Here is a 20,519-nt window from a genome sequence, read left to right as displayed (position 1 = left end):
GACACATGACTAAACCACATGGTGCACTATCTATCTAAAAAGCTAGAATTGCCACATCACCCTCCACATAGTTTAAGTCTGAAAATATAAGGGAGAAAAACTGAAGACATTTCTAAGGGGGATCTATCTATTTATCAACAGAACCAAGCAGCTCGGCAAGAGATACCTTCGTAGACTTGCTTATCTATATAAACTTCTGACAAATATAATGGAGCAATGGTACTCGAGACATGATTGAGTTGATCTCCGGAATCTAACCCCTCGAAAAACATCAACTATCTTCCATGCAAAATATGGTAAGAAGCATGCCAAAAGAAACTCAAAATTTCCTACATGATATATGCTTCAAAATCAATTGAGCCCAAGCTTTTTGCAACCAGAGAAAGAAAACAATATTGAAAAATATTATATGAAAATAACTTTGACCAAAACTTAATTAAAATCTTAAATTCTCCTGGATAAATAGCATGTGCTTTATATAATTGAATTACATTTTAAAAGTAATGTGACATGCCTAAGTGCTATATCAAGCACCTCTATGCGGGACATACATCTCCATGTATTTGAATCAATCCTCCAAACAATTATTAAATTAAATTCAAATTTATTCAGCACCTAGACAACAATAGAACTTCTAAAACACATTTTTCACATCATAAATGTGGTTAGTCAAACCACTTGACAGAAAGAGTACTAAAACAAATAGCTGTGACTTAAAAAAAAAAGAGATTATCACTCACGGAAAAAAAAATAGCACAAGGAGTCCACACCTCACATTATCATCCCAAAAAATTCAAATATCAGGAATTCAAGTAGCTAGACATACCACAAAAAATACAGCGAAAGCAGCAAGACAAGAAGTAACCTGGCCATGGATCACCTAGAGTAATCCCATGCTTCATGCATCATCATCTGCATACATCAGAACGCCCAGGGTCTTTGATAACAAGGGCTCATCAACCAAATCCTACCCCCTCTACCCTTCAAAAAATAGGGGGGAGGGGGGATCCTATCACCAGCTATTACATCTGTAATTCCAACCAAGATGGCTAGCCTTTAGCTTTTTTTCTTGTTTTTAATTTATTGTTTTGATAAATTAGACCGTCCTTAACTTGATGCATTAAAAAAAACTGTCCATTGTTTTAGCATCACTCTTTAGCTTCCCAAAGAAATCAATAATCAAATCATCTCATAAAAAACCAAGAGTGCTAAAAAAATTTAAACAGAATCGAAATTTTTACTCCATTGCCACGTCATCAAAGGAAAAGTATCTAAAGCTTGTGCACCACTAATATTGCCAAAGCAAGAGTACAAGTAAATAGATGAGGTCCCAGACTTGAGGTGGGATGTGTAATGCAGCTTCAAGTGCAACAAAGAACCATATTCCCACAGAATCTAAAACCACATGGTAAGTCCACAGCAACTTGGATGTCTATAACAGCAAGCCCATAAAAAGAAAGGAATCCTCAATCTAGGTCTGGTGAAAAAGACGGCCAAATCCAAAACCACCTTCAATATTGAAGAGAATGAAAAAGAAATAAGAGAATGGAGCAGAAAGAACCGATAGGGCCCTCCAAGAGATGTAGATCCTTCAAATAATTAATGGAATGGTTCCTAAGAAAGTTTGTTAAAGAGTTTCCAAAGAACTTTTTCCCCCATTAAGTTGGGATAAGGCTTAGTTTGTTGTTGTTGTTGGTTTTCCCCGGACGATAAAAAAATAATCCGAGTAATGATGGGTGCATTACTTGGGGAAAATGAGTAAAAGCTTAAACTATCATTTTTTTGTTTTTTTCCTTTTAATAAACATAACGATAGAACCAAAAAACGAGGGTTTATACCAGTATTTGAATTGTAATAGGATTTCAAAAACACTAAGCACAGAGACAATACATCTGTGTTCTCTTGATTGCAGGATATGTCCCAAACTTCTCCATACTACTTTATAGAATATTATCAGCTTTGAAGACTTACAGTTATCCCATGGTTTGAATTTATTTCACAGCATGTTACCAACTGTGTTCATCCATTCCAACTCCACTTTAAACAAGAGAGAGAGAGAGAGAGAGAGAGAGAGAGAGTGTGTCATTAAAAGGGCATACCCAGCGCACGAGGCTCCCGCCACTGCAAGGTCTGGGGAGGGGCAGTTATACGCAACCTTAACCTCGCTTCGTGGAGAGGCTGTTTCCAATTTGAACCCACGACCATCAGGTCGCAATGGATCAACATTACTGTTGCGCCGAGGCCCGCCCTCTAGAGAGAGAAAATAGCATTCATGTTTCAAAACTAAGGAACACTTAGATATGAATGCAATACAACTAAAATGTGTTCCGCAACATCTTAAACCAGCAAACATGTCTCTAGCTTAAAATGCAAAACCTCAAGCACTGTTAGTTACTATTTATACCATGGTTTTAATTATCAGTATCAGATTGCCGTATAATCTGTATCATATAGGTATCGGTCTTGTATCGGTATACTGATACCAATACCGATAGCTAAATCCTTGATTCATACCATTAAAAAATCAACACATCAATTGAGCAAATAAGTTTGACTATGGAGTTCCCTCCGATACTCCATAGTCACAGACACCTCACAAGCAAATCTGTCAAATTTAACAGACAATTCAGACGGGAAAAGGAATATTAATGGTTTCTATCCAACATCTTCTCAGTGTATAAATCTAAGGTTCTAAAAACATTGCAGTCAAGCCTAATGGGGCCTATATGGTGTTAAACATAAAGCTTAATGAATATCTATTCTTGATAACCCATAACAATTTCCTCTATGCAACAGATAATCAATATAGTAAACACTAACCTATAACTAAATGATCACCATCTTACCCGAGAAGTTCCATACATATCCTAATTACTGTGAAACATATATTGTGAAACAAGTAATCCAAATGCATGCAGACAAATTTTCAGGTATAGTGTTCATGCAGTAAATACATTACAAAATACTGAATCATTGATCCATCAAAACAAGTTTAATCGTTGGCAATTTCGACAGTGAGACTCCAAGTAGAAACTATACAAATGATTGAAGACACTGAGCCTCTACACTCTCCCAGTTAAGATGCAAATAAAGAACCACAAAAATGGATCAATAAAATTAAGAATCCATAAAACCAGGTAGTACGATCTTATTGTTTTCCTTCAACTTAGAGGAACAATCCTTGTTAAAAATCAACATAGTCATCATTTATGACTGGTCAATAATAACCCAATGTCATTTATCATTTAGCACCAGTTAACAGCCAACTTAATCAGGCAAATTTACTCTCCCTCAATTTAACTGATTCATTATAGAAGCTTCTAGATCTAATCCACAGCCTCCAGCATTACAAGTCAAACAAATAAATAGTAGGCATGCCTCATCAAAATCGCCTCCCCAAATTTATTGTTACCTCACATGATCAATCATTTCCATCAGCACCAGAGACGCTAGCAGAGCCACAATAATTGTACTTTCAATTCCACCCATACTTTTAAGGGCATTTAACCTTCATGACAAACAATTAAAGCCTGACTTCATTAAAAGGCATGTATTCCTCAAAAACAACTCCCTTTATAGCATGATGAATAGTGCTTAAACCATACAGATCAAACTTGATTCAGTAAAACCACTGCACTGCCAAAATATACCAGTAAAAATACCATTTTGTAACAAAAAATGAAACAGTGAATAAGATGGATGCAAATGATCACATAGCATCTTAACTCGATCCTTTCCACTCCTCCAAACACCCACTGAAAGTACATGATAGCTGAGGCCTAGAATCTACAATAAATCAGAAAACATGTGCTTCCTCTGAAAACTCGCATAAAGATCAAGCATGCTTGCTGAGCATAAGAATCCATTGCAGCCCCTTGAACAATAAATTATTTTTTGGAAGAACAAAAAAGGATATTAAGCCTCACACTTTCACTGAAACAATGATGAAATAAGTTCAAAAGGGGACCATCTTAGTCCACAATAAACTCCAAATAGGTCCCATATTTAAGCTTTGAATATTTTTGAGAGGGGTGCCACATGCTGGTATTCACAAACCTGATTGATCTCCAAGACAACCACATAAGCCCATAATTTTCCACATCACTGCCAATAATATAGATATCAAAAACCCGACACCATTATTTTTTACCCAGTAAAGTGAAAGTACCATCAAAATTGTTTCTTTCAAGCTTCCAGTTTAAAAGATTGCCAACATCTATCCTCAAACCCAGATGTAAATCATGAACATAAGATGGGAAGCCATAACTCCAAATTGACCTCACCAATTCATACTTGATGTCCTCATGATGACTCATTTATTTAACACAATGAAGTTTTGCATTGCTATCAACCCAAAATACAAATACCATCTTAGTTCCTTGGTATAAGCCCCTCAAGAAGACAACCTAGAATGAACGCAACAAAGACAGGGAAGCTAAGCGGAAAGTTTATGAGAGCAACCAATTAAAGGATTAAACAGCTACAGGTCCATCATTCAGCAACAGCTTGTCCCCCTCTGTAAGACCACAAAAGCATAGTTAAGTGAGAACTCAATAAATATTAAAACATTAAGGGAATATTATTATTGCAGCAAAGTATAGTTACCAAAGGTTTTTGAATCTAATAATAATAACCCCCTCCATATGCATGATCACCTCCATATAGAGATGAATATGCACCACCAGCATACTGAAAAATAACAAAGGGAGGCGAATTAATAATAATGAATGGAACAGCAGATATTAAAAAGTTAAAATACTTCTGGAACCATACTGATGAAGTCATGATGGACAGCATTTGATGCATCATCATCCAATATCTAAGTGTATAAATACTTGAGTACACAACCCTTTGAGCAGTCACATATTTTGATAAACTAACCAAATCAAGGCCTTAGTTGTACACGGTGCAAAAGTTTAAGCAACCCAACACAGCACAATTGTTCGACAATGAAAACTAGCTGAATGTTATGCACTTACATCTGAACCATAGTAATCATGTCCATAAAGATCACCGCCATCTCCAAGAGAATCTGATAGACCTTAAAGCATGTCAAATATGAGTTTACAAAACACCAATTTAAATGAAACATACATGCATGCACCCACCCACACAAACACGAAAAAAATCCATACCTCGGAAATGAGTGCCACGAGATGACATTGCTGGATCAGGATAATCATACCGAGCACGCAGTCTACTAGGCTCCATATACATGGGATCTTGGTCCTAAAGACAAAATGTGCACCACAGTTTTGAATAATAAGTGATAGTCGATACAAGAGTAAAAAATGCATGAAATATCACACACATATATCCCTTACCATCATAGAAAAAGGTCGTTTTATCCCGCGTCCACTATCATACATATAAGGTTCATCAACAAAGTGCCTGGCACCAAAGGGACCACCAAATTCTCTTTCTGGGGAAAATGGTGGCCTCCTAGACTGAATCTGTTTACCACGACCCCTCTCAAAAGCACCACGCCTAGGCCGATCAAACCTTGATGAGGTAGCAGCTCTCGGGACAAATTCTTCAACAGGTGCCTGATGGGTTCCCCTGAAGAACCCCCTTCTTCCTCCTGCACTTGTACAAAATCATGGAAAATAACAGAACCATGTCAATATAAAATTTGACAAAATAAGTTTTCAAGAACACAAACTTCAGAGTCCTTGTTCTGTTGAGGAGCTGTCGGTAAGGTCCTTAAATTACCCCGTCCACCAAAAGGCTGCCTCCCATGAAAGTCTGAATATGAGTGTCCATGATCACCACCAGCAGAAAAACCAAATCTTCCAGTTCGACCACGTCCACGTGGATAGAAGCTTCTACCACGCTGAAAATTCATGGGGGCAAACGGGCGTCCACCCCGTCCAAACCCCCTCCCTATAAAGTAGAAGGAACAAAATTAAAATTGAACATGAAAAAACAGCTCTGTTAAGCACAAGTATCTAACAATGATTAGCTTACCATATCTCGTGAAGGCTCCACTGCCAATGTGACCAATCCGAAACCCACCACGCATTCCACCCTTAACAGCCTGAGTCTTGGGCAAAGGATTTGCAAGCCTTGCTTTCACTTTTGCCTAGTAGTACACAGTGATCAGATGCAATATGTTAATAATAAACCAGAAGAAAAATCCAAGTAAAAATCTAAAACTACTGCATGCAAATGCTTATCCAGCTGCATAGACTGTGCATGTATCTGCTTATTAGAATAAACAATTGAAAAGAATATTACAACAACAACAGCTCAGCCTTATCCCAACTAAATGGGGTCAATGACATGGATCCAATCAAAGAGCGGCAAAAGAAAAGAAAAGTAAAAAGGAAGGAACACAACACAACAAATCAGTAAAATCTCACTTATATGGGGTTGTATACATGGATTCTTGCCCTTCAATCAGATCTACTTGATATCATACTTTAGACGAGACCTAAACTATGCATGTCTTTCCTCACTATTATATTAGGTAATCAATATTTATCCAGAGAACTGGGGGAGGTTTTTTTTTCTGAAAAGGGGAAAAAACTATCTAAAAATATAAAATTTTCCACGCTTGCTTACTAGAAGAAGCAATGAAAGAAACACCAAAACATAGAAAGGGTATGACATGAATTTACTCCAATAACACGGTTTTTTAGAGGAGCTAGCAAATGGTAACACCATCTAAACAGAAATTTACCCAGACATACAAATTAATGTAACAGCATGAGATCCCAAATGATCAAACTAGAAAGCTACCTTTGACTTCCCATCACCCAATTCTGTGTTATTTACACCACTAACACACGCAACTGCTGCTTCATGAGTAGCGAAATCAACAAATCCAAAATCCTTCCTCTTGGCAGTAGACATGTTCCGGGCTAGCATTATACGTTCAATCTCTCCATACCCTTTAAAATGCTCCTTCACACGGTCTTCATCCCAGTAAGGAGGAAGCCCATCAACAAACACCGACTTAACTTCTGCCATAACCTCAGGGTCTGGTTCTCGTAATGGTTCAGCAAAAGCCACTTTGGCAGTTCTCTCAGCATGACCAAAAATTACGTCTGGCTTCTGAAGTCGCTTGTATGCCAGCATTGCATCGGCATGACAAGAGAACTCCAGGAAAACAAAACCCCTGCTCAACCCTTCGTGTTGGGCATCTGGCACGAGGGTAACACTCTCAACACCTTCAACACCATACTCCCTCAGCTTTTGCTTGATCTGTGAGTCCACAAAACATCAGTAAGAAACAATTCAATATAGTGGCAAGCTGGGCTTCTGCTTAACAAAAAAACTTACAGCTTCCTTTGTCCATGTGTTGCAGATATTACCCAAGAACAGCGTGTCATTGTCCTCACTGTGGGCAATCCCACATCGTTTCCCACGTATCTAATCAGAAACAGGTAATTAAAACCTAGCAAATACAAAATAAGAAACCACAAAGCAAACAGAATAAAGGGCCCGTACAACGGGATTCTTCAATTCTAACAATGCCCGGGTTGCCTGCTCCTTGTCTGCAAATTTCACGAATGCATATCCCTTGTTCTTGTTCGTCGACAGATTCCTGTGTAGTCGAACTTCAACAACCTTCCCAATCTTCTCAAAAGCCTTCTTAACGTCTTCCTCCACAGCATCCCGATCCAATCCACCAACAAATATCTCTTGTTCTTTCTTCATCTTCCGTTCCTTTGCAACTGCGGATATTTCCATTTGTTCCTCTTCAAGTCCCATGGCTTCCTCTTCTGACGGTAACACATCATCTTCTGCGCACTCTTCATCCACAGGTTCTTCCAATCCCTCTTGCTCCCCTAAGTCTTGCATCACCTCATCAACAACATTAGCATCCCCATTCGGTTCAGCATCTTCGCCTCCCACGTTTTCCTCCACATCTCCCTCCATGCTAACTGGGTCACTCTCGGGCTCCTTCGCATCTTCTGCAGGGGCTCTCTTCTTACGAAGGTCTTCCTTGACCACCTCTTCCAAGTTCACAACAACGGGCTCTTCCTTCTTCGGGGAATCCTGAACCCTCACAACCGCAACCTCTTCCAACGTTTCTTCCTTCTTGGGAGATTGTCCAAGTTCTTGAATGAGAGGTTTTCCCTTCGGTAGAGTTTCTACGACCATTTCAGAAGCAGTTTCCTCTTTCGCTGAAGATTCTTCAACGTTCACAACCGATTGCTCAACCTTCACTGCCGTTTTGGGTGTCTGTGTAGCAGAGGCTTTAGCTGCAACATTAGTTTTAGTCTTTCCGGGCGATTTCTTGGTTATGGCTCTTGTGGTTGGGGTTGCTTTCATCTCAGGCGTTGCCTGAGCAGTGTCTGTTGATGCGCCGGAATCTTCCACTGCAACCAAAAAAAATAAAAAAAAATAGAGAAATCATATTTGTAAAAAGAAATGAACGAAATCAATTGAAAAACCCCACCCGTCGTTGAAAGACCCGCATTATGGACAAGGCCATCCATGACATTAAGTTTGAACATTTAAAATAAAAATTATTTATCTAGGGCTTAAATCGTACCTTTGGATTGGGGCACTGAGACAGTAGTGGGCGTTGGCGTCGCAGCGGCGCTACTGTTATTGGAGGGTTTCGGTTCAGTTACAGATGCAGAATTAGGACTGTCGGCCGACTTGGGTGTCGTCGTAGAAGACTCCGGCGGTTCTTCTGATGGCTTTGGAGGGGTTTTAGTAGCAGATTTCCTCACCGGCGTTTTCTTCGTAGCCCTCGATTTGGGGGTTTCGGCGTTTCGAGTTCTCATTACGAAACCACGATATCAAAATCAAAATGTCCTTTTCCTTCAGATGAAATATAAAGAGACTGCGACTGTGAAAACCAGTTGAACAAACGCTGCCGCAGTTCGACTTATGCTTTACGCCCTCAAATAACCTTGATATGAGACGGATTAGAGCGTGAAAGATGAAACCATTACTGCTAAAAGCCTAAAACTGATGGTTACAGTTCGATATAGCAGATGGGCGAAGATGGAGGGATATAAATCAGGTTGGAAATCCAGAACACACTGATTTTAATATATATTAAAATAAACTCACGCTTACCATCAATCAGGTCAGGATGGCCGAGTGGTCTAAGGCGCCAGACTCAAGTTCTGGTTCTCGTGAGAGAGCGTGGGTTCAAATCCCACTTCTGACATGTAGTTTTTTACACATTGTTGAAGTTTTTATTGATAGGCAATTGACATTTTTTACTTTTTTTTCTTTTTTTCCTTTTTTTTTTTTGCCATATTGTTAAGTTGGTTTCGCCATTGACCTGCTCTGTTTTTTCCTCTTTTTTTTTTTTTTTCTTTACACATTGTTGAAGTTGTTAATGATAAGCCAGTGATGCATTGAAGCTTTCCATCTTGCATTAAACATGTTAAAATGTCTGTGTGTCGTTGTTTACATGTTATTGAAAGCTTATTGAAAAAAATAAAAAAATAAGTAGAATAATGAAGGAAATGAGGTCTCCCCACTCTCATGACACCTCTAGTGAAGCTCCATTGGCTACCAAAGTTTCTCTAGAATACCAATGTTCAATATATACAAGGAGTAGTCATTTATTTCTTATCTTGTATTTATTTTAATACATTGTAGGTATTCCTATATATGCTAAGTATAGAATAAAATAGTTGTGGATATACTAGTTTGTGCTTGACCGCGTCACATTAATATAAGTCCATTTGTATTATTTGAAAGGATATTCCCTAACAAAGAGTGTTGTTACTTGTATTGGTGCTTGTGTGCCAATTGAATGTTGGGAATGCTATGAGTTAGAGTTGTCACTTGTAATTGGCATAAGTACCCTTTAAGATCTATGTTGGGAAAACATGTGTGTAGATGTTGTCAATTGTAATGACAATTAAAGTAAGTTATCTAGTACACATAAAGCCTTTACAAAGAATGTTTTGGGGACAGATTTATTGGTAAACCTAGTAAAAATATTTGTGTTGTGCACGTGGCTTCAGATTATTACTTGTATTGCTTATGAAGTTATTTTGAGTTGTATAATAGATATGCACACATGAAAGTGTCCATGACAAAATGTTGTGTATGTATACAAATATATGTATATATATTAGTGACTTTTTCAACAAATATTACTTTGTGGGTGTGCGACTACATAAAGTGCTAACTAAATTGTCACATCAATGTGTGGAATTCAAAAATTAAAATTAGGATCACTAATTCACCCCATCTCAGTTATGGTCATAATTCAACAATACTAAACATACTAAACCATAAGATAATGCGAAGTTATTATTTTCATCAGGTTTGTCTCACCATAATTTCACATTCAAATAATCATTTTTTTTTTTTGTTTGTGAAAAAAGAATCAAGTTTGGAACAACACTTAGGAGGAGACAAAAAATATGACATAAAATTTTTTTTTTTTTTTGTTGGTACAATGATAACATCAAATATATGGGAATATAACTAAAGACATACATGATATTGACACAAAACATCGCTTATGCCATGCGGATAAATAAGATGTCTACGCTGACCACTAGATAGAAAGGACATGGTCTAAATTAGTCACGCGTCAAAATCCATAATAGTTATTAATGCCACCGAATACCCCATATTTGCATTGCCACATATTCTATGCATGCCCATGCATATATTTTAGACATTATTGCGCACTCTCCCAACAATAATTAGGTACATATATATTTTTGCTTTATTTTGTTTTAAAGAATAAAGAACTCAGCTCTAATTGATCATGTACCTATGCTAAGACACAAAATTTGTGAAAAGACCATTTTACCCCACACTGAAGATGCTTGATTGTACTCTCCTACTGGTGGAGAATGTTGTCCGATCACGTAGTTGTATGTATAGTTAATATGGTTGAATAATAGTTATAAGAAAATTCACGTATTGTTTAAACTATTTTAAAATTCCAATATAAGGATTCAAGAATGGATTGAAATTTAGTTATAATTTGTTATACATAAATGATTAGTTTAACACCCTACCCCACCCAAAAAACAGAGTAAAAAAACGAAGAAGGTTATTCCCGAATTAATCCAGTTTCCGAATCTAGAAATCCTGGTCCAACTTGCGGATTGTAAGCAACGTTCATGTGCTTGGTCATACCTTGGACCAGGTGCTAGGCGGGCCGAGCTGCCCTGCCCCAACGCGCCAACACGCCAACGCCCATTTGGAGGGTCACAAAGCCCTAATCGTCGTGATGCAGTGCTCACCCGAACCTCTCACTTCACTGGGAGATTTTGGTCCTACGATGGACGAGTCGTCGTCTGAGGTCGAAGTGAAGGTTTCGGAAGATGCTTCTCTCCCGAACACAGAGGTCGCAACGAAGGTTTCAGGTGATACATCTCCATTGAACACAGAGGAAGTTCATCTAAAACAAGAGGAACTCGTCGCTCTCCCAAACACAGAAGTCGCAGCGAACGTTTCAGGAGATACATCTCCATTGAATACAGAGGAAGTTCATCTAACACAAGAGGAACTCGTTGCCAAAGCAATAGCTCCAGTGAAGAGAGAGTACCTTCGACCACGACCCGTCAGACCTAGCACCAATGGCGCTACAGATGGACGAGTTTCAGAACAGAAGTCTATTTCTTCTTACGTGGTGACGGAGAAAAAGAAGTCGAAGAGACAATTGAAGAGAGAACGCCGTCAGGTTTGGTATCTTCATTCTCAAGTTATCGCGATTACTGTACTTTTTGTTCTCTATATTTTCCGTTCTGTTTGGCTGCGATTTGCAACAATTAAGGGAAAAGGCTTGAAGCCTCCACTGCCGGGAAAACAGGGACTGAGACCGCCTCAAAACAGCCATTAGTCTCGACTCGATCTGAAAAACTAGATTCACTTATTCTACCACTGTACTATCAGTGCTCTCCTTGTTCAACTGCTAAATAACAAAAAGCATGATTTTCAAGTTCTTCAGTCAGTAATTATTGAAATTCATTGGCTTATTTTCATAAGTTCGAACTCGTTCTGGCCATCTTTTTGGGCGAACTTTTTGTTGAAGGAAAGAGAAAGGGATGCAAATGTCCCAGCAGATGCGTAACCTCCATCCCACCAAAAAAAAAAAAAAAAGGAACCATAAACTTATTGCATTGTCATAATTTCACATTTTTCATATAAGAAGAAAGAAGAGACATCATCGAAGTCTGTGATTACTTAACACCAAAGATCAAGAAATCCCAGATGTCATTCAGAGCCTTTAAATTACCTTTAGTAAAATTCTGATCTTGCACTCTGTCTAAACTGGACAAATAATCACCCGAGGCAGCATTCTGGTCATCCTAATTTAACTATTTATATATTGTAGCACATGTAATTTCTGTACTAAGGGTGAGATTGTGTATGTTGGGTTTACTGACAGCACTGCTTCTTTAATTATCAGGAGCAGAAATCTCCGCTACATATCTGTCCTGTGGTTGCAAAGACTGGGACTGTCAGTTCATGTCAGTATGGTGACAATTGTCGCTTCAGCCATGATTTGGAAGCCTTTAAGGCTCAGGTACTGTAAATTACTGATATGTGTTCTATTATTGGATGAAAATTTTCATATATAGGAGGAAAGTTTTCTGGTCAGCAGAGTAGAGATGGGACATCATGGTCTGGAGCAAACAGACCAACAGTCCATGAACATGGAATAAACACTTCCCCCATATAGGACGAAGTGTCCAAATACCCTTACAATGATGAATTCTATCCTCCAGGCTTCATGTGTCCCCAGACTACCGTGGTCTGTCAGACCATAGAATTCCTCCCCATATAATGTATGTCTCTGAACCTGTACGATGGATCAAATGTTCTCTAATGCAGAAGCCAGCAGATTTGGAGGGAAAATGTCCTTTTGCAAGTCTTGAAAAGCCATGTCCTTATGGATTGGCTTGTAGATTTTCAGGTTCACATAAAGGTGGTGTTACTGCAGAAACCTCGGGCATCCAGGAGACGAGCTACGAAATGAATGGACTGAATAAAGATGTTCAGAAACTCTTATGGAAAAATAAAATGTGTTTTTTCAGGGCTGATGCTCAGCTGAAACGTCTTGAGCTGTCGGTATGAATACTTCAACATATGCTACCCAACTCTTTCTGCATACTTTATGCATTGACAACACTCATTTCAACAAAGTTATTTTTTTTTCATCAGTGACTATTATTGCAATTCTTTTAGCGGGCATTTCTTGAATACTTTGCTATTTTGTTTCATATTCTGATTATTTTTCTTTAGCTTATCATTGTCTTTGGTATTCATTCGCTATTTATACATTAGTGAATTACAATTTCATCGAGTTCTGTTAGAGTGTTGGTCCTGTACCATCCTTCTCTTTATTTGTTTATTGATTTCAGGGTTTCTGTTTTGTAAATAATGCTTCTATGGTCCTGCACCATTTTCTTTTTATTTATAAAACCTGCCACTATTTCCTATAAATAATGTTATTTTGGAGTGTTTTTGTAGGTTTTTCTTTGGTTATATAAAAAGAACCATAAAGTGTTTTGGCATTCAGTGCTTTGGTCTGATTTTTTGTAATGATTTGATACTTGGTTTTTTTTTTTGGTTTAATATTCATCCAACCCATTGTTAAAATTTTTATATTTCCTCTAAAGTTTCTGATAGGTTCCAATAGTCTTACTCTTCAGCTGGTTTATTACATCAATACTCCTGAGTTGCAGGGTCAGACCAATTCAAAGTCAAAAAATGTTGAATCTGAAAAAAAATCTGATCTAGAAGTTTTGAATGGGTCTATTGCTCGCGATAAAGATAATAAGAAAGAAGTGGGTGATTCTGATAAAGCAACAGAATGCACTCCAAAGGTTCCACCAGAACAGGTTGTGGATGTTGAAAGTGATGACCATCGACCCCTAAAGAAGGCGAAAGTCCCAATTGAAGAAAATTGTTGCTTCAGTGAAGTGGATAATGGTTTGGATTTCTTTTTTCCCTTTGGGTGCACTTGATTTTATGCTACATATCACTATTAAGCTTTTGTGTCACTTATCTTTGCATCATTTGGGACAGGATCAACTCTTCCAGGTAATGATTTTGAAGAAAACAGCGTACAAACTGAAGCAGAAACCAAGCCAAGTGATGACTCTCTCACAGAAACCGATATGAGCCTGAAATTGCACCCTCGTGAAAAGAAGCTTATTGACTTCAGGGGGAAGCTGTATCTTGCACCGCTGACCACTGTTGGGAATCTTCCTTTTCGGAGGGTTTGTAAGGTATTAGGGGCAGATATAACATGCGGTGAAATGGCGATGTGTACAAATCTTCTGCAGGTTTGTATCTTCTTTCACGTGTACTCGGTTTTCCTATCTCAACATTCAATAGTTTCAACGTAATTCTGGATACAACTTATAAGAACATATCAGATTGAAATATTGCCTAAATTACGAAGTTGAAATTGTCCACTATTTGGAGAGGTGGACACTTCATAATGTGCTCTAAGCAGTTTTGGGGTCATTTCCAAGGCACTTGATTTGGCTTTTCTAGGGAATTGTATATGTTGCTTTATTAATGAACAAGATGCTTTGTGCTGCAAGGTTTCTGTGAGCAAATATGGGGTTGACGGTTAGCTTTGGAAGTTTATAGAGGTTATCATTTCATACGAGAACAACTTCTGACTAGGTGCCATGATAGCCCAAGTGGAAATTGTGGAGAACAAGCTTTAAGGGTGGTATGATGAAAAGGAGGATGAGGCAAGATGACTGGAAAAAGGTTTTCTGGCCTATGCCCCTTGCTTTATTAGTTGCTTCCTCTTAAGGAGCTCACTGTGAATAATTTTTTGGAAAGTGAGGGGGTGATGAGGATGGACAACTTTGAAAAAAGTGGACAGTAAAAGTGAGTTCTTCACTAAATTCTTATATGACTCGTTAGTAACCTGAGGGAACAAATAGTTTTGCCTCTTCAGAAGATTTTGAAGAAACCGACCCCCCCAAGAATGAAGCCTTCATTTGGAACTTAGCTTTGCATGGAGTTACGGTTGAGCATTTGAAGAAGAAAGGTCTTCACTTGTTGAAAATATTTGTTATGTAAAAAGAGGTGGAGGAGGGTGTTGCCATCTTTTTTTTTTCCCTGTTCTGTAAGATAGTCAATTATGTAAGGTTATATTTTTGTGGCATGTTCTGAGTTGCTTCGTTGATGCCTTTGGAATAGGAAGACGTTTGTATTGCCTGGTCAAGTGTTCCTTCTGAGTAGTAGGAAAGAAAATTGTGGATGATAGCCCCCATTACAGTTTGTTGGGACATTTCTAAACAAAGAAACATAATCCATTTTGAGGGGAAAAATTGTGTTTGTCGGTTTGTCCTAAGAATCTATAAATCATATGTTCATTAATTCTGGGCTTGTTTCAGCAACCTTAGTTTTGGATGATGTACTTTCGGGGCATTGGGCACGATTTCACACCTTGATTCTTGATGTGTTTTTTTGCATATACCGTGTTAGTCATTTACATACTGCCACACCTTCCAAGTTTGGCTTAATTTTGATCCTCAATAAAAATGTTATTTTATTTTTGGTCTTTGACTGGGTCTTGTGTTTTTGTTTATTCTGTTTCACATTCTTCAGAATTGATGCAATATTTTTCTGTACCCAGTGAATTAATGTGAATAATTCGTAGATAAGTTGATCCTTTCTCACTGCAATTTTACCATGGATGATGGAAATAGGGGCAAGCTTCAGAATGGGCATTATTGAGGCGGCATTCATCTGAGGATCTGTTTGGTGTACAGATATGTGGTGCATACCCAGATACTATTGCACGTACTGTTGACCTTATAGATCGTGAATGTACAGTTGATTTTATTGACATAAATATGGGGTGCCCTATTGATATTGTTGTTAACAAGGGTGCTGGCTCTTCTCTTCTTACAAAACCAATGAGAATGAAAAGTATCATACAGGCAGCTTCTGGCACAGTAGACACACCTTTAACTGTAAAGGTACTTCCTACCTAAGGCTATATTGGTTGTAGACATTTCCAAATAAAACGTGGTAATGAGCAGAACATGGATTTGGTTTCTTAAAATAGCATTAATTTTGTTTCCCTTGTTTTTCATTTTAATGCCCTTCTATAGGGTAGGTTAAAATTCCAACATGCTGTTCTTATCCAAAAGGAGAGTGAAGTTACTTTGAAATGGTTGATTGGTTTGATACGTTTCCCTGTTGTTTTCAATCCTCGTGTTATCCTTTATCATTTCTGTCTGACGAACTACTATATGCAACACATTTTTTTGTTGCTTTAGGTACGGACTGGTTATATTGAAGGGAGGAATCGCATTGATCCATTAATTTCAGATATTGGACAGTGGGGTGCCACTGCTGTGACGATTCATGGCCGTTCTCGTCAGCAACGCTACAGCAAGCTTGCTGATTGGGATTACATCTACCAATGTGCAAGAAAGGCACCAGATGCTTTGCACGTCCTTGGCAATGGAGATGTATTTTCTTACTTGGATTGGGACAAGCACAAATCTGATTGTCCTGAACTATCTACTTGCATGATTGCTCGAGGAGCATTGATTAAGGTTAATCTCTCTCTCATGTTTAAGTTCAAAATATTGTTTTGTGATTAATGTTGCTATATGTTCCTGGATATAAATTAGTATCTGTGAATAAGGAAGCTTTGTGCCATGCAGCCCTGGATATTTACTGAACTTAAGGAACAGAGGCATTGGGACATCAGTTCTTGTGAACGACTGAATATTTTGAAGGACTTTGCACATTTTGGCCTTGAACACTGGGGTTCTGATAACAAAGGTATGTCCTGATTGTCCATTAAATGTAGCAACTTCATAGTGTACTCTAGCCAAAGGCATCAGGTAATACACTGTAACTCTAGCTCTAGAGATCACCTAGGGTATTTGAGTGCAGACTTACAGTGATGGGCTAAAGATCCGGGCCGGAAGAGATTATTGAATAAAAGTCACACAAGTGGCGGCTGTATGGATTAAATTGGCAATTTTCTCTCTTTCCCTTAAGATGCATATTGTTAGTGCAATGTTTTTCAACTGACAATCATGAAGTAAAATATTTATATGAAATGAGTGTAAGCTAGATGATGATATTGAGATGGATTAGTGGCAAGGGTGGGATGAATAAAATAAGAAAGATAAAAAAGGGAACGTCTATCGAGATGGTTTAGCCCCATGCAATAAAGATGATGTATATATATATATATATATATATTGGACCTAGGGTGAAGAAATGAGGAAATACATGAATGTTCATCAGTTAATAGAAGAGATAACCCTAAGTAGTGTGGAATGATGGGACAAGATCTGCATTATTAATCCCAAGTTGTTGGGTGAGGCCTAATACATCCGTAAGAATAAAGCCATTTCGTGCTCCAGTAACATGTGCCTGGCAGTCTTTTCAGCCTCATGCCACAAGCTGCATTTGCTAGCGAAAGAGGAGCCTCCACTTTAAACTGTACAAAAGTTGACAATTACTTGGGGACATCACTCTCTGTTTAATTTCCGAGTCATCGCCAGCTAAAAAGTTGAAATAACTTTCAACAGAAAACTGACCTTTTGCACCCGCATTCTATTTTTTTTTTTTGTCCGCCAATGATACATTCTGCAACCTCTAGGAGATCAGCAACTTGGTCATGTTCGTGCCCCCTTAGGTTTCTTCTGAACACTGGCACCAATACAACTACCATTTGAGACCCCATTATCTTGCATCTTTCTGAGAAGCCGGCAAGTACAGCTTTTGACAGAAATGTTGAGTAACTTCCTTGTTCTAATTCGTCCTCCCAAAATCTGATTCAAGAGCGGATCACCCAATGTGAAAGCCCATAAGGGCCCCTGACTGAATATCAGATCCCATCCACCAGGTAAAACCCTATGTACATAATCAACTCCTTCCACGGGCAACAGATTGCAAAATCTCTAAACCATTTAGTTAGCAGAGCTTTATTCTTAATTCTTACAAGGTGTATACCAGGCCTTCTCAGCCTTCTAGGCCTACAAACAAACTCTCTGTTAACCAACTTAAAGCTGCATCTCAAACTTTTTGTCCTTCACACAATTGCACAGAAAATGTTTATATCTTCATTTTCTTAGGGACTGCCGTAGGGGCCTAGAGGATTGAAATACTCAATACAGTATGCAATAGAAGATATAGTGTGTACTTAAGGATACTAGACTGCCATGGCAGTACTTGGGGTGTTTTAAAGCAGTTTGAAGTATGTAACATAAGATGGGAAGTGGGTTAATTAATGAAGTAACCCTAGTGTGTGGAGTTTTCTACCATCTTTTATTTTATTTGATCTATTCATTTATTAATGTGAAGGGGTTTTGAGGTTTTCTGAGCCAACATGGCTCTCTTTGTTTTAAGTTGCTTCTTCCTAGGATGTCAAAGAAAAAATGCTTAAAACTGGCTGCTTTCCTACATACAGAAGAAAAAAATAATAATAGAAAAGTGGCTGCTGTCCTGGATATTGAGACAATCACTTAAATTCCTGATGGCTATGTGAGGTTTATAGTTCTTGATAGAATGAGTGATTCTTCACGTAGTCGAAATATATTATTATTTTAGAAAGATCACTGGTTTAGATTATGGTTGGCTTGGTTTATGAGTTACAAGAACACTTTGTCCATGGTAGTGGGTCGATGAATGGATGCTGCCAATGATCCGCAAACCTTGAACTCCAAATTTACCAAAGTTAGGGCCTGGAGTGTCTTTACTAGGCAAGGATGGGGATTTACATGGATTTGGTGCAATTTACTGATTTTTTGAGGGGACAATAGGAAGAGTATCATTCATCCTATTGGACTAATTATGTCTCTTCATTGTGTGTCTCTCTCCTTCTAATAAAATTCAAGCATTATAAAGGGGGGACCCTTCACAAAATGAGCCTCAAATAATCTTGTCCTCTCCTAGACGTTATTTATCTATTTCACTTGGGGCTTGATTGCTGAGTAGCAAAATAGGCTTCACTAAATACTTTCTTATATTTTTTCTTGCTGAACTACGTCACTTAGAGCAGCAGGGGCCTGAATTTTACTAGTGTCTAATATATGTATGCTTGCAGGTGTGGAGACAACAAGGCATTTCTTGTTGGAGTGGCTTAGCTATACACATAGATACATACCTGTTGGTCTATTAGATGTTATCCCACAAAAACTGAACTGGCGGCCACCCAGTTATTTTGGTCGCAATGACCTTGAGACGCTAATGGCTTCTGAATCTGCTGCTGATTGGGTATGTAGCTGATATTCATCCTGGGCAATGTACTTTCAATGCTTTCCTCCTTGAAATTCTTTTTATTGTTGTAATATTTTCATTCTTAATGTAGATTCGAATATCTGAGATGCTGCTTGGCAAGGTTCCTGCTGGATTCACATTTGCACCGAAGCATAAATCTAATGCCTATGATAGTGCAGAAAATGGGTGACCTTGAGACTGGCTGGTGCTATCGTGGGTGATATTGCTCTCTGCTTTCATGGCAGAGTGATATTTTTGGTCTTTGTTGCCCATCCTAGTTGAATACAGTCCTCACTATACTCTTTCCAGCTGTATCATTATGTAATGGTTGCATCCAATTGTTTTAATTTACATTGGAACCCTTGTGGTGTCCAATTTCTTGATGATCTCAACTTGTAAATCTATGTTGCAGTGATCAGATTCAAGCCTGTGACTATTTCCAGGTCCTGAGGGTGAGTACGTGATGATGAGATATTTACATTATTCAATTTTGTATGACAAATCTAATTCACAAGGAAACAAGGGATATTTTGGTTTAAATGATATTATTTCATGTAATAGTTGGATGGATTGGTGTAGGTGGTGACGATCTACTAGAGTAGGTTAGAGAGAGATTTATTCCGAAATTGTATTCAGGGAATAGATTTTGGATTTAGAACATATCCTCGAACATAATTTTTCTCAAAATTTTTATTGGTCAAGGTCGATATCGATCTGGATTATTCTGGATTGGACCTTATAGGACAGATTTAATCTTTTTTTTTTTATGAAATTATTATTATTATTATTATTTTTTTTAATAAAGTGAGCTTTGTTTTACTTAGACATCGTTTGACAATGTTATGATTCTGTCATTTTTTTGTATTTCTTGTTTTCAGAAACGAAAAAACAACCTAAAAAACGTTTGATAAAATTGTTTCATTTCATCTGTTTCTAGAAGCATAAATCAAAATTTATGTCTATTTATAATTTTAGAAACGATTTGTTTCATCGTTTTTATAAACGAATTTGAGAGAAAAAAGGCTGTTGTGTCCGATAAATCTTTCAATTATTTAAACCTAAAAAGAATCAATCGAACCCTCTCTCCTTTTTGGGCTTCTGATGATAGTATTGAGTTTTTCGGTGGCATTATGTTTGCAAAAAATATTTTGAGAAATATGTTTATAATACCAAAAAAAATAAAAATGTGAAAAATCGTTTCTGTTACAAACGGTGCTTGAGTGGATCGGACGTCGATCAAAATCGACACAGATAATAGACAATCCGGTCGAATTTTAGAACCTGAGTGAGTGTTTTAAAACCTTATTTGCTGGTGAACGGTGATGGACCTGTAAGGAGAGACTGAGCTGGCG

General features: G+C 37.9%; 2 protein-coding genes and 1 non-coding gene across 4 annotated transcripts; 2 read left to right on the top strand and 1 right to left on the bottom strand.

Moving 5' to 3' along the window:
* Window positions 1-2,951: 2,951 nt before the first annotated feature.
* LOC122083305 (heterogeneous nuclear ribonucleoprotein Q-like) lies at window positions 2,952-8,951 on the bottom strand. Of its 2 annotated transcripts, none has more exons than XM_042651061.1 (11): window positions 8,504-8,951; window positions 7,453-8,327; window positions 7,285-7,374; window positions 6,742-7,206; window positions 5,968-6,082; window positions 5,713-5,883; window positions 5,325-5,581; window positions 5,136-5,229; window positions 4,980-5,041; window positions 4,606-4,689; window positions 2,952-4,516 (listed from the first exon to the last, which is right to left on the bottom strand). In XM_042651061.1, exons 1-10 carry the CDS (start codon window positions 8,739-8,741, stop codon window positions 4,621-4,623), a joined length of 2,436 nt encoding a protein of 811 aa, XP_042506995.1. In that variant the 5' UTR covers window positions 8,742-8,951; the 3' UTR covers window positions 2,952-4,516; window positions 4,606-4,620. The 2 variants fall into 2 exon arrangements, with proteins under 2 accessions (XP_042506995.1, XP_042506996.1); XM_042651062.1 differs by having other exon boundaries at window positions 4,980-5,032.
* A 98-nt stretch (window positions 8,952-9,049) lies between these two features.
* On the top strand, window positions 9,050-9,133 carry TRNAL-CAA. The gene has a single exon. It is a non-coding gene; the product is annotated as a tRNA-Leu (tRNA).
* A 1,968-nt stretch (window positions 9,134-11,101) lies between these two features.
* LOC122084551 (tRNA-dihydrouridine(47) synthase [NAD(P)(+)]-like) lies at window positions 11,102-19,707 on the top strand. Its single transcript, XM_042652865.1, has 10 exons — window positions 11,102-11,626; window positions 12,356-12,472; window positions 12,781-13,017; window positions 13,635-13,881; window positions 13,978-14,237; window positions 15,627-15,899; window positions 16,203-16,484; window positions 16,596-16,716; window positions 18,995-19,164; window positions 19,259-19,707. Exons 1-10 carry the CDS (start codon window positions 11,174-11,176, stop codon window positions 19,355-19,357), a joined length of 2,259 nt encoding a protein of 752 aa, XP_042508799.1. The 5' UTR covers window positions 11,102-11,173; the 3' UTR covers window positions 19,358-19,707.
* Window positions 19,708-20,519: the final 812 nt, after the last annotated feature.

This window comes from Macadamia integrifolia, chromosome 7, assembly GCF_013358625.1.
Source record: "Macadamia integrifolia cultivar HAES 741 chromosome 7, SCU_Mint_v3, whole genome shotgun sequence".
In the NCBI taxonomy this organism is placed as follows: domain Eukaryota; kingdom Viridiplantae; phylum Streptophyta; class Magnoliopsida; order Proteales; family Proteaceae; genus Macadamia; species Macadamia integrifolia.
Note: the sequence above shows the minus strand (reverse complement) of the source record. Positions and strands in the feature narration are given on the sequence as shown.